The 13895-nt window shown below is 40.0% G+C and overlaps 1 protein-coding gene across 1 annotated transcript in view; it reads right to left on the bottom strand.

Moving 5' to 3' along the window:
* Positions 1–13895, bottom strand: part of QSER1 (glutamine and serine rich 1) — a 43575-nt gene that overhangs the window by 17472 nt on the left and 12208 nt on the right. Inside the window, 3 exon segments of the mRNA XM_030948869.1 lie at positions 1310–5008; positions 8274–8438; positions 9671–9780. Coding sequence (XP_030804729.1) covers positions 1310–5008; positions 8274–8438; positions 9671–9780 — 3974 coding nt within the window.

Genomic DNA, 13895 nt, shown 5'->3' with positions numbered 1-13895 from the left:
GAAAAGCAATCAGTGTTTTCTTGTTTGAAATATATATTCAAGTGAAAGACACAGAAGGAACTTCATCCTCTGTAAGAGCCTTTTTGAAATGCATGCACATAGAAATAGCCACAGAAAAAACCAGAATTGTAATTAAGATACAGCATTGTTCAGCATCTCAATGTATTCTGCAATGATTTCCCAGTATCTTAGGTGTGATTATTACAATTCAAGATTAATTTTGCTATGTATTTTTCAGTAAATCATGTCACACCTCGAGAAAGGGAGAATTTTTTTTCTCCTTTAATCTAAAAAGGGAAATCATTACTTCATTCTCTCTTGTTAAGAATCAGCTTACGGGTCACGGGTTCTGAATCCTGAGAAGAGTTAAAGAAATGTTTCATTTTCTCCCTGTGATTATTTTGGAAGACAATGGTATTTCTCTGGAATTAGTACAATTATGTGATTGCCTGGATAGTTTCTAATTGCTTACCAGAGGGGGGAAAAGAATAATCTTTACTGAAGAGACCTGTCCAGGCAAAAACATTCTGTATGCTGAAAATACTTCAAAACAAAGCACCATCAGTTAAAAGCTCTGAACATGGATGTACAGCATGGATGTAACACAACTGAAACTGAAAAGTGTGGGAAAAACTAATTACTACTGTGATCCGTGGTTGCCGCCTGCCCTTCCCTGCCCAAACCAATCCTTCCCAGGTTTTGTTCTTTTGTTAGTAACCTATCAACACTCATGGAGCTACAACACCCCTGATCAATATGGCTCAAACGACTCCTACCTTGGACCATGAGTAGCAGTTGACAAGAAGTAAATGAGTGCAGTTTACAAGAGCCAAAGTTGTTTCACACACATACCCAGTGCAACTTGATTGTCACAGAAAATGAGTGTTTACCTAGCAAGAACTTATCACCTGCTGATGGCAATTATGAATATGTTCCCTTGCTAGAATTTTTAAAAAATAGGTTTAGAACCTCTGACACGTTTTGTTGATGTTCCCAGATGAAAATCGCAGTTAGTGTTTCAAGCCAGAATCGAAGAGAACACACACATTATTCCAACTCCAGGCTAAAATAACTTTTTGGCCTTAGTCCTATTTAAGTAGCATGAAAAAGTTTATTTACATATTTTCTAATTGTGGAAAACCCTATTTTAGTCCATAGTCAACACACCTTTTGAAAAAAACTCTTAATTGTGGCCAAAACCAAATCAAATTAAAACCTTTACCTGAAGAGAGATAAAATTATTCTTTTTTTTTGTCCCATCAGCTACAAAAATCTCCTTCAACACATGCACCTGTAGTAACCCTTTTACCTGATTTGATCTTTTTGTCAGATGTTTCATCCAGGGCTGACAATGCAGTAGAGATGCTCTTTTGAAGATCATGGTTACCACCCACAGAATCATCTTCATCAGAAGAAAATGAAGGCAGCGTTTCTAAATTTTTCTTAAGTTCCTCATCGGCTTTTTTGGTTGGACTTTCTCCACTGACCTCAGCAGCCACAGGTGCTGCTGCTACTGGCTGAGGCTTTGCAGAGGGCTGCAGGCAAGGGGCACGAACTATTTGTGTGACTGGTCTCCTAGTCCTGTTTGGCATTCGTACAGCTGGAGTGGAAAACTGTTGCCTAGGCCCAGACTTCAGAAAGTCTAAAAAAGATGCAATAAATCCTGTTCTGACTTCAGGCTGTTTTTCTTCAACTTCTTTAATTTTTTGCCTCATTCTTTCCTGATGTTGGTAAGTATCATAACAACCTTCAGAAACAGGAGAAGAGTATGTGAAACATGCATCATTTCCTCTTGAATTTTGACGTTTACACTGTCCACTTCTTTTTACCTGTTTCTGAGTTGCACTGTCATCTTCTGCAGCATTTTTGTTTTGGCTTTTTCCTTTGCTTTTTTTCTTCTGAAGGTTCCCTTGAGTTAAATCTTGGCATTCTTCTTCAGTTCTATTAATGGCTCCATCTGCACTTTGGGGCACAGACAGAGGCTGCAATGGAACCTTTGACTGGTTACCTGCCACTGTACCATCATCACCACCCACACTAAAATCATTCTCCGAAGCAGCACTTTCCTCACTTAGGCTCCTACCACTTGAAACAAACTCTGTCTCCCTTGCATTCAGTGCACCATCAACAGAAGCATCATTATCTTCTTCAGACTCGTGACTGATGCTGGATTGTTTCTTCACTCGAACAGCCTCCTGCTCTTCCTGACCAGGACCAAGGGTGGGAGAGGTCATTCTTATTGGTACAGTCTGATCAGAAGTTTCAAGGTGCTGCTGATCCAGGTTCACAGCTTTTGTCTGTATTGTTGACACTGGGGTAAGATTTAGAGTAATTTGGCCTCCATTCAGAGAAATATTATTTCTGCTTGCTGGCTTTCCAACTACAGTAGGTGAGGCACTGAAAACAGAAGACACGTGTCTGGAATCCAGCGATCGGAACTGCGTTTTAGACTCCTCACTATTTTCAACAGTTTGGATTTCCTCTTCATTAGAGGCTGATTTGGCAAAGTCAGATGGTGTCACTCCACAGGCTGCTGCTGTTGCTGCTAAGATGTCATCCACGTTGGATAGTATATTCCTCTCATCGCTGAGAAGCATAGATTCTGGGAAGCATATTGAACTAAGAGAAGCAAATTGATTTTTTGCATCATGTTGATTTGTCTGAGTAAAATGATCTTTTGCTGTCAAATGCTGCTGTAGTGGTTTTGAAGGCTCAGAAATGTCCATTTTCATTACTTCTGAATTCTGACTGTGAAGCTGCTGCTGAGAATGACCCCCATTACTTTGAACAATGTGACCATCCATCTGAAGGAACGGGTGTGCCACCTGCTGAGGACTCTGTATTCTTTGCACTTGTGGCGATGCCTTTGCTTGTCCTAAACCTGACTGCAGGATTGACTGGTGAAGAATCTGCAAGTCACACGTTGACTCCAGCAGTACCTGTGCACTGGGCAAGCACAGCTGATGACCATGTCTCAAAGCATGAGGCTGCACCTGTGGTGGTGTGCTAATGACTTGGCCCTGCTGCTCTTGAGCTTTACTGTCATGTACCTTATGCATAAGGGAATGCTGCTGGTTTAGTTCCTTGGCACTCACAGCTCCCTGTGTTGCTCTCATTAGATTCGCTGTCTTTTTGATATCATGGCTTAGGCTGCTGATATGGCCAATATGTTGGGAAAGCTGTTCCACAGAACTGACCATTCTTTCATCTTTTTTTGTTCCTTGAAGAGTAAGTCCAACAACCTGATCTTCAAGACGAGAGTTGCTTCTGATTACACTTTGAGAGTATCTGTCATTTGCTTTTGAGACCCTGTAGGATGCATCCTGAGCATTGATCTCCTCCTCTGTTAGGCTTTGAGTGGAAGATTCAAGAGCAGCTTGCTGTTGCAACGCCTGCATGTCCTGCATTGATAATTCCTCCTCCTGTTTCGACGAGGCGTACAAGTTAGAGTCAGACTTCCTTTTAACGTAGGACTTGGTTTCTGAGGAAGGTCTGCTGTTCTGCAGCGTCTGGGAGTGAGCTGGGGATGCAAAAGGAGACTGGACAGGTGGCAAAAACTTTTGAGACTGTGGAGAGGAGGATTCTTGTGACTGAGAGTTCTGAGAAGAATGTAAAGAAATGTAGCTTTGATTAGGGCTCGAGGCTGGAAGAGTTTGTACCCGAGGAGAGGCATTAAAGGAAAGAGAAGGCGACGTTAATGTTAAGGACTGCCCTGAAGAGTAGCTTTCTGAAGGACTAACAGCTGCTAAAACTTGTGACTGAGATGAAAAATTAACTTGGGACTGGGTAACTGGAGATAAACCCTGAGAGTGACTAGAAGAGTAGTTCTGAGCTTGGCTGACTGAAGAGAGTTCCCTCATTTGCTCAGAGTAGTTCTCATTTGAAACCGAGGTCAATACCTGTTCCTCTGAGGAGTAACTTAGAGTCTGACTGTCAGAAGTAATAGCTTGTGATTGCCCAGAAAAAGTCAATGTTTTATACAGTGAGGGCAGCTTCTCAACCTTACTGGATGAGAAATCCTGTGAGTGGCTGACAGGTGGCACATTCTGAGCCTGGCATGAAACGTAGTTTTGGGACTGACTGACCGACAAGAGGCTGGGGAGCTGTGCTGTAGAATAGATCTGTGCTTGGCCTGTAATGACAGAACTCTGGTTTTGTGCAGTTTTGGCATAGCTTTGTGTCTGCACAGTGGGAGCTACACTCTGAGGTTTGGGGGTCTTTGTTGACCTCGGAGGCTGCTTCATGGAACAGTTTTTCACTTTTGCAGTGGAAGCAGAGGGAAAACCGGGCGATGGAATTGCAGATGTGTACGACTGAGCAAGTTCCACTGTGACTTGAGAAGTCTTCTGCTGTGGTGCTCCATTGCTCACCTGAGTAACATCTCCAACTGGACTGCAGGATAACGCTGAGTGCCTAGATGTATCCTGAAAGTTAACTCCACTTGTACTTGTTAAATAGCTGTGTAAGGAATGCTGTGAAACAGTCAGTTGAGGCTGGACAGACTGAGTACTGGAAGGCCGCTGGTGGTGTTTAATAACACTACATTCTCGCTGAAGTGCTCTGTCCATGGAAGCAGTGGAACCAGTGAAGACAGACGTGCTGTAGGCCTGAGACACCTGCTGGGCTCCTCCAAGGGTCGAAGGCAACAAACTGAACTGAGGCTGCAAAAGATGGGGTGCAGATTCTTGAGCAGAACGATATGTTGATGACTGGGGGGGTACGCTGGTACTCAGAACGGAGCTGCCCAGGCGCTCGAATGTCAAAGCGGTTGGAACAGTGCCTTGGGATGTCTTAATCTGCAATAAAGGATCGTGGGCACTTAAAAGACCGTTGGATGTGGCACTGAAAGTGGCATCTTGAAGAGTAAGAGAAGGGGTAGTAGCAAAGTTTCTGCTGCTGAAGGTGTTGGGATGCTGATACGCTGACAAAGCAGAGGTTGGTGGAAATGTTCCAGAGGTTGGCAAAGCTCCAGTAACAAATAGTTCTGTGGCTGTCGAGGAATGCATACCTGGAAAAAACAAAAACAAAACAAGGAGGAAAAAGGAGCATAAGAGAGCTTTAAAAGTAACAACATTGCATTTCCTCTTGCAAGCTCTTCCAGCACTTACAAATATAATGTTCTTTAGAATCACCACCCTTTTAAAAAAACCCAAACATACATAGGGAGGCACTTACCATGGGTAATTTTCAAAATGGAAGTGCAGAGTTTTTTTAGAATGCCAAACTCTCTACCTGCAGTGAATTGCTGAGGGAAAACCTCTTATCCTTAAGAAGCAAATTGTTGATTAAAACAATTGTACAAGATTATTTCTGCTTTGAAATGGAAGGCTCTTTATTAGTTTTTATTTCGGTTTAAAAAGAACATCATACTAAACTGATCAAAAGCCCTGGCCACCTTTAATAAACAGTAAAAAAGGCAAAATTACACCTTAGCAGTTGTAATACATACACAGTTTAAGAAGCAATCCCATCTCCTGGAGTTACCCTCACCAATAATTTTATAACTCACTTTATGGGAAACATTTCAGAGCACACAGTGAAATAGCTAATGGTCTATACACTCTGCAATTCATTTTCTTAAAGGAGGGGTTTGACTTTCAGTACAAGCAGTAAATATAATTTGTATGCTTTCTGAAGTGAGAGTCCCAAATATCCTCAGACAGCAATTATCTGCATGGTGCAGTAACAACTATCCAAATGAAAAGCATATTTCTTATTTGCATCCAGCCATTGGTATGACACCCTGGCTTAAACAAGATTTCTCAACAGAATACACTACTCCAGCTGAAACAGGAGAACGAAACTCCCTTGGAAGCTTTGAGGCTTAGAGCAGTGATCCATATCATTCACCCTGTAACCCTGTAATCATTCACCTTGCTTTTCACCCTGTAACTTGCAGACGCTGGTGAAGTTTGTGTACTGTTTCCAAAGTCTACCAAGAAAAGCAAAGAAGACTAATTTATTCCCAGAGAAGCTTAAAAATTTTGCAAAGGAATCAGTTTCCTCTGGGAAATTTACCAGGGTATGCAAATCATAAAAAATTAAAATCAGTGGAACGATTTGACCTTCCTAGATTCTTCTTGCACACTTAAAACACTTTTAAGCTTAGCATCATTCAAGAACAAATAAAAACTATCACTAAATAAAGCTTGTTTTGAAACAAATACTTCAGTCAAAAAAATATTTCATTTTACAATACAGTAAGTCTTCTTAAGCTGATTGCAACTTAATCATACAATTGCTTTTGAAGTTTCAGGTGAAGCTGAGAAATAAATTCTTTGTTTCTCCCTTTCAGTCCAAGACAAACTGATATGAAGAGATGTGATAGTGAAGGAATGCCAAGGTATTTTTCCTTAGTCAACAATAAGGTCTTTCTGAGTGAGAAAGCATAATCAGTTTTTTAATGCCCTTCCCCCCCCATTCTAAAAAACTGCAACATCATGTACAACTGGGTTCTCTTTTACTGATCCCTACTGCTAACACAAAGGAAGGGCCATCTGGAAGCCTCAGAGAAAGGGAAGAATTTAAACCTGTTTTAACTGCAGATGTTAATTTCTCATCTAACCTGTATTTTACCTTTTTCTTCCATAAATCAAAACCCTTCCAAATACCTGTAACTTCTTAAACCAGACAAGACCCTGTCACAGGAGCACTACTATGGCAGAACTGCTGGGCTTTATACTCCAATATTTGTTCAGGAGCAGACAAAAGGCATGGCAAAGGTACTAAGTTGCATGCACAGACACACCCTCACTACTCTAAGAAATCAGAACCCTGGTAACACAGATCAAAGGAACACTTGGAAGGACCAATATAACAATGTTCTTCTTTTCTCCCCCAAAATCAGCAGTGGGAGGTTTGGAGAAAACCCCAAAGTAAGAAAGCCTTCTAAAAAGTCACTTTGCAGAGTGAAGAGCTCTTGCTTTCCCTCAAAGAAAATAGACACTTGGGAGGATCGAGGGTTACAGAAAAGCAGCAAAAGTATTAAAGGACAATAGAAAGCTCAGAGAACTGGTAATATTGCAAAATGGGCTTACTAATGAGTTCTTAGCAATGAGTATTGAGAAGTCTCCCAATCACTGGTACCAACATCAAACCTGACCCACAGCATGTCTCCCCCTTATCCACAATTCACTGTTAGGCAGGCTGCAATGGAGAAACGCTAGGACAAAGAGAAAAAGGATTTCTTCCCAGCTGACATTCTGATGTGAGGATGGGTCACATCATAACTCTGCACTCACAACTGATTTATATTAAGGTTGTTTGCCAGATTACCAGTGTGCATCTCCATCTGTGCTCCCACATATCTGTTTTTGTCAATAGTGAGTTAAAAGCCACAGGCTCTAGCCTCAACTTTTTGAGCAGCTCTTCACTGAATGCTGCTGCACCTTATCCTTAACAGAACAAGTGCAAACTGTCAACAAAAGGACTGCTCCACTCTGGCTACCTTGTGTCTCCTCCCCAAATCTGAACAGCAACCATACAGCTGCACTGAGACACAGATCAGCCTGCTGATACAGAGGAAAACCATCCCACCAAAGGAAAAAAGCCACTCAGACATTTTCTGCTAGATCAGTGAATAGATCCAATTCACTGCACAGCTGCACAATCACCCCATAAGATTAACCAGAACTTGAAGCTACCCACAGATGCAGTAGCAACACTTATCTTGGTGTGACTGTCTACAGCAAGCTCAAAATCTGCAGTTTCCTGCTCTGCACAGAAGGCTTGACAGATGGGGGAGGTTTGTGGAAGGCAGTCAGTCTGCCAAAAGACATGGCACGTTTGTTCAGCTGTAAATTAGATCCCTTATTTCTATCTGACATGCACCTCAGACCTTTTTGAGAACACCTTGCTCATTGCTTCCGTGTACAAAGGGCCCAAAGCAACCCATAGATTTTAGTGCTAATACCACAGAAAAACTGTCATAGGGAACAGAGTTTGAGAGTGAAAGATTTGCTAGGAGGAACAGGTAGTGTGCCTGAAAATGCTTAAAGTGTTAGTGAGACTAATTCCAAACAAAGCTGGGGATAAAAATTTGACTCTTCAGACAGAATAATATCCTATGTATCTAAATTCTTTCTAAACAACCAGAACTTCTGCTCACATAAATCCTTTGCTAACATAATTTCATTGATTTTGAAATTTTTAAATATGGAAATGTAAAAGAAGTAGAAAGCATGCAGCCTTTTCAGTTAGAATATTTTTGTTTCAAATTCTCCCAAACATTCAATATAACAATGACAAAGTTTATTTAAAGAGAAAATGTTCACCTGTCTGCCAGGAAGGAGCCCTGAATTGTGGCAAAAGGGTGGATCCTGAAGAGACTGCCTGAGCAGTACGAGACTCAATAGCAGAGAGAAAATTCATAACTGAAGATGTTTCCTTAGTGTTACCTCCAGCACTGTGCATACTGGTATCAAATATTCCTGAAAGACCTGGATGATAGCAGAGAGAAATGAAACAAAACAGATAATTCAGATGAACTTCAAAGAAGCACAATCAAATAACAGATATATGTTCACAATTCACTAAAACCTCCTACCTTATGAAACATTAGAAAAGTGAAGTACATTGATTTTTCCGTGTTTAACTGTTATGCAGTGCTACAACTGTAAATTGAAGCTTCAGTATACATTTAAAAACTTATTATTAAATGTGTGTCAAATATGATGCTTATAACAGTACTTAGGTTACACCAGTAAAATGCTTCCCTTATCTGAAGATTCACTGTTCTATTTTCACTTGGTTAAACATTCAGAATTCCTCCTGAAACATGTCCAACTTTTCTATATCCAGTTTCTCCCTTTTGGGCAGCTTATGGAAGTTTGGACACATCTATAGCACTGGCACATGAAAAGGGCTTTTGGTTGCATTCCCTGTTTCAGCAAACACCTCCATGTGTTTCCCATTGCTCAGACCTTTCCATAGCAGGGGGCTCAATGGGAAGCAGGGGTGAGATCCAGAGCTGTGAGTAACTGAGATATGTCAAGACTGCAATTCCAACCCTCCATCACCCTGATCAAGGACCTGGCCAGGAGATACAGACTCAGTCAGCACATGAGCTCAAACACTTTGGAACCTGGGTTGCAAAGTGAGCATGAAGAGGTCAAGCCCCATCTTCTGGGGGATCCAGAGACAGGATATCATCAGGATCAAAGACAGACCCCAATGCAGCTGTAACACAGCCTAAGCCACTGCTACATTTTCAATGAATTTTAACTTTTCCCCAGCAGGGTCTCAGTATCCACATGGCAGTACAGCAGCAGAGAGCTCCAGCTCACATCACTTCTGCTGTTTGCTTCAGTCTGGAGGAGCTGGCAGCATTTCTACCACTGGCTTGAAGGCACACAACGTTTGCCCTTATGCATAGGCCAAATCCTGAAAAGCTGTATTTAAAAAAAATAAGTGCAGCTTTTCCAAAAAACAAGATACCAAGCACAACCTCCCTTTATGTTTTCCTTTCTACTTACAACATTTTAATAAAAAGTTAAACAACTGTTAACTTCCTGCCACACACTCAGCTTTTCTAATACCAGTTGCCACCACCTATATGACAAATTCCCTTTGATTATAAAATTCATTGATTTAATTGAAATCACATAATAGTTTCTTTTTTCTTTTTCCTCTGCAGCTATTTAAGCAGTATTCTCATGCTATGGACACTTACCAGCAGGATGTTGGGTAGTTGAGTATCCAGGAAGCTGATGAGAAGCTGTGTATGTCTGTCTGTGAAGGTCTGTTTCTGAATGTGATGAATGTCCTCCTCCATAGCTTAAACTAAGGAAGAAATTAAACATTATTAACAAAATGTACACCTATAGAAACAAAGAACAGTTATAAAGTATCAATCACAAGCCAAAACATTACAGAAATACAGGGAAACAAAAGCCCAAGATCAGATAGATCTAGTTCTGCTAGAATATCACAAAAAAATATCAAGCAGATTAAAAATGTACTATTGAAACCTAAAAAGCCAAAGGGTTTAGGGTGGGGAAAAACCTTACAAAAATCAAAGCTGACCACACAAAAGTTTATAAAGGTCTAGGTCAGAAAGACAGAGTTCAGCTGTAAGAAACACTCACTGGGCACTTTTTGTAATGATTTACTGACAGCAAGTCTGCAAAGCAGGTAACTATGAATACATGCCCACTTTAACATTCCCATTTTTAATTCCATTGAAACTTACAGGACCTCATTGAATTAAAAGGCTGAAATGACTAGGAAGCTGTAGGAGCAACAGTTTTTTAAAAGGTTTCGGTACTTTTGGTACAACTTAATAAAATTGGCAGTGAAAGCACTACCAAGTGAAAATCCATCTTCAGACCTCCTAGCATTAAATGCAAGTTAATGATTCACAGCTTTTATTTAATATTTTGAAGTGAGTCACCTAAATTAACATGATGATTCAATCAGGCTTAATGGAAGCACACATAAAATATAGATTGTCTGGATCTGTGCAAAACCAATAATGCAGAAAAGAAACAAATGCAATCTAAACACCAAGAAACCTTAGGAACTTGCCAAAAGCCCTAATGATTTCCAGTTTAAAAAGCAGAAAACAGAGGGAGAAGCAAAACAAACCCCCAAACTTTCAAGCTTCCCCAGACTCAGCTCTGCATACCACCTGTCAAATGGAAGAAAATGAAGGCCAGCATGACCAAGTAACCATTTACCTGTTTCTTTTCTTGCTTTTGGACACCAGGTTTATGGGTAGCTGCTACTTACTCCAGTGCACATGCGAGACTGCTTCAAATTCAGAATTCCAGTGTAAACAAATGCCAAAACAACCCCAACGAAGAAAGGCACAGCCCTCCCTGCTGCCTGCTCTAAGGGAGACTTCCCTTATCTTTCATCCCTGGGGATGAGGGGCAGGCACTCTGCACCAGGAAAAATTAAACTCTCTGTGCCAGGAATCATGACATCATGGGAAACTTTTACAGAAGACACCAAATAATAGAAAAACTGGCAACACTGCTGGCTTTGCTTCATTTTCATTAAGAGGCAGATGAGCCTCTTAGAGCACTGTGACCTGCACACATCATGAGCAGCAAGAGCCTGTCTGTGCAGGACTTTCCTGCCTGAGATGCACTATCAGGGGATGGATTTTCCACTTCAGCAATGCTCTATAGTCAGCATGCCAGGCTACAGCACAAGCCTAAAGAATGAACCAAAATCCTTTGAAAAAACAAAGAACATCAGCTACTGCTTTTCTCAGTTGTGCTCATTGTCTAGCACTTTAACACCTTTCACAAGAGTAATTGCAATTTAGAGAATTGCCAAACCTAAATTCAGTGTCAGCAGATCCCTGTGCTTATGCTGTAGAGGACAGATCTTTGTGCAGTTCAACTCTATGCATCAGCAACTGATTTCTATTATATGCTGACTGAAATCTAACTATTTGCATCACTGCTAGGGACAACTGGCAGACATGATTGCTTGACACTGTAGATTATTTTTTTTATTTACAGCATTAAACAGCTTCTATTATTTCCAGACCAAAAAAAAAAAATTTTTGCAACAGTGTTCTGTACATAAAACATTATGCAAGTAATGAAGCCAATTGAAGTGCAAGTATTTTCACCAAAAAAAATTTAAAGTTAAGGTAGTTCGGGGTTTTTGAACAAACTTGCATAGCTGGAAAAAACCTCCAAACACAGAACTTCAGGGACATGAAGCTTTCTTCAGGTCTTTTTAAGAAATAAAAAAGCACCACATGAGAAAATAAGTTTCTAAACTGAAGCATGGCAGATTGCTCACAAGAATTATCTTCACTCACAAAAATGCTGAGCTTGTGGAAACTTTCCTGCAAGGTTTTCTTGCAAGTTTACCTAAAGCTTTTACCAATATAAAAGTATGTGGTGCTGACTTCTCCTTCACACACGTTTTAAAGGCAAACTCTAAAGTCCTGCAGCAGCACAGCTTCCTTTTCCCATTCTGTATTTTCAGGTGAGAGGCACTCTGGTGGTATTCAGGCAGCTGGGGCTACACTTGGCACCAAAAGCTCTTCCAGAGGAGGCAAGACCCCAAACCCAGTACAGTAGATCAAGCAATATCACCTCATTCCTCCTCTTTAATGGTAAAAACAAAAGGTCATCAGCAAAAAGTGGATGAACTTTAATTAATCACCTGAAAATTAAAAAAATTGTTGTGAGGAGTTTTTTGTTTGTTTGGGTTTTTTTTTTGTTGTATGTTTATTTTAAATATCTATTTATTCTGGTTGTTCAAGACTGTGATTAATTTCTCCCCTCTTTGCTCCTGTACAATAAACACCTTTTTTTGGTAAAGGGCAGGTGCAGTACACACAAACACCACGAGACACCACAACACAAGCCTGCAGACCAGAGGCAGAATCCTCTGGAAGATAAAAGTAACTTGTAAAACAAACTTGGACAAAGACTTTGTAACAAGGAGGGTGCTGGAATTAGCACAGGGATACAAAATAACCCCCTAGACTTCAGAACACAGAAACATTGTTAATTACTAGAACCTCAAAATTCGAGTAATGCTGGGCATCTTAGAACACTCCAAGTATATGATGTGTTGTTGTTTTTTTTTTTAATACAAACTCCCAGCTCATAGCGAATGCAACCGCAACCTCAAAAATGAATCTTTCAATAAAAAACATTGTATTTATTTGAACACTTAATTGTTTATTGTATAATTACTGCTTGCTGGAATGTAGATTCTTATCTCAAAAAGCCTTGCATATATGCCTTCAGTTTACATAAGCTTATCCTAAACAAGCAGGGCAATCTGAGAGATTACTGCCTTCAGGTTTCTTTTTATAAAATTTAACTTTTAAGCAGATGAATTTACACAGCATGCAATTCACATATCAAAAATACATCCAGCATGGCAAACACCCTTATGGTTAGCAAGCTCTGCACGCTCTTGTTTGGAAGTTTGTTACAGTTGTGCAAGTTGTTACTTGTCCTGAAATGTCAGATAAGTTCCAGAAGAAACATTCCCATTGCTCGGTACTTTGTTATGCACTGCTCCAAAAGCACTTGGCCCTTATCTCTGATTATCACAGTGATTTCCCACTCCCACTGTCATAGTGAACTGCACAATGCAGTGATTACTGCTAGGAAATAATATTCATTTGACACACAAATTTGGAAAAGAGTTCACCCGAAGTATTTTTCATCGAAAAGATAAATATTACTCTAAAATTAAATGTAAGAGATATCCTGCAAAGAGTTATTATTATTTGTCATTGCTGTAATAATGCAATCAAAAAGTGTGTATGACAATGGAAGTTAAATGACTCAAGTATTAATCTGATTTTTATCAGCTGGGCTAATAGAAGATTTTTATTTCTCCAGTAAAATTTCTGGAAGAAAACTGTTCAGTCATTGTTACTATAATACCTCAACCTTGATTTACAGCTCCTTTTTATTAGCCCAGATTAAATCTGTCAGGAATGGACCCTTCACACATCTGTTTGCATTGCTATTCTCGCAATCATTTCTTTTCAAAGCATTCTTCAATCCAATACTTTCATACAAATTCAGGTCTCCATCGGCAAAAGGTTATCCAGTCCCACTGCACTCACCACCGTCCTGACTTGCCAAAACAATTATCAGGTTTATGCTTCACACAAGCGAGGGATGCATTTCCCAACTTCAAACTCAGATTGAAGTATCATTTTTACATGGAAGCAAAATTTAGCTGCAATAAACACTGGATATACAAGTAAGTACTTTTATTTCTCTTACTTTCTTCAAATAACCATGCTCTCCTAGCCACCCATACAGAATAAAATACAGAAACAGAAAACAAGCACTTTACCTAAGTATCTTTTTCCCCTTTCCATGTAATAATACTCCTTTTACTAAGGATTAAGCAATTTTTTTTCATTTTTCTACTTTATTTCCTGCGTAAATCTTCAT

Source organism: Camarhynchus parvulus, chromosome 5 (genome assembly GCF_901933205.1).
Source record: "Camarhynchus parvulus chromosome 5, STF_HiC, whole genome shotgun sequence".
NCBI lineage: Eukaryota > Metazoa > Chordata > Aves > Passeriformes > Thraupidae > Camarhynchus > Camarhynchus parvulus.
Note: the sequence above shows the minus strand (reverse complement) of the source record. Positions and strands in the feature narration are given on the sequence as shown.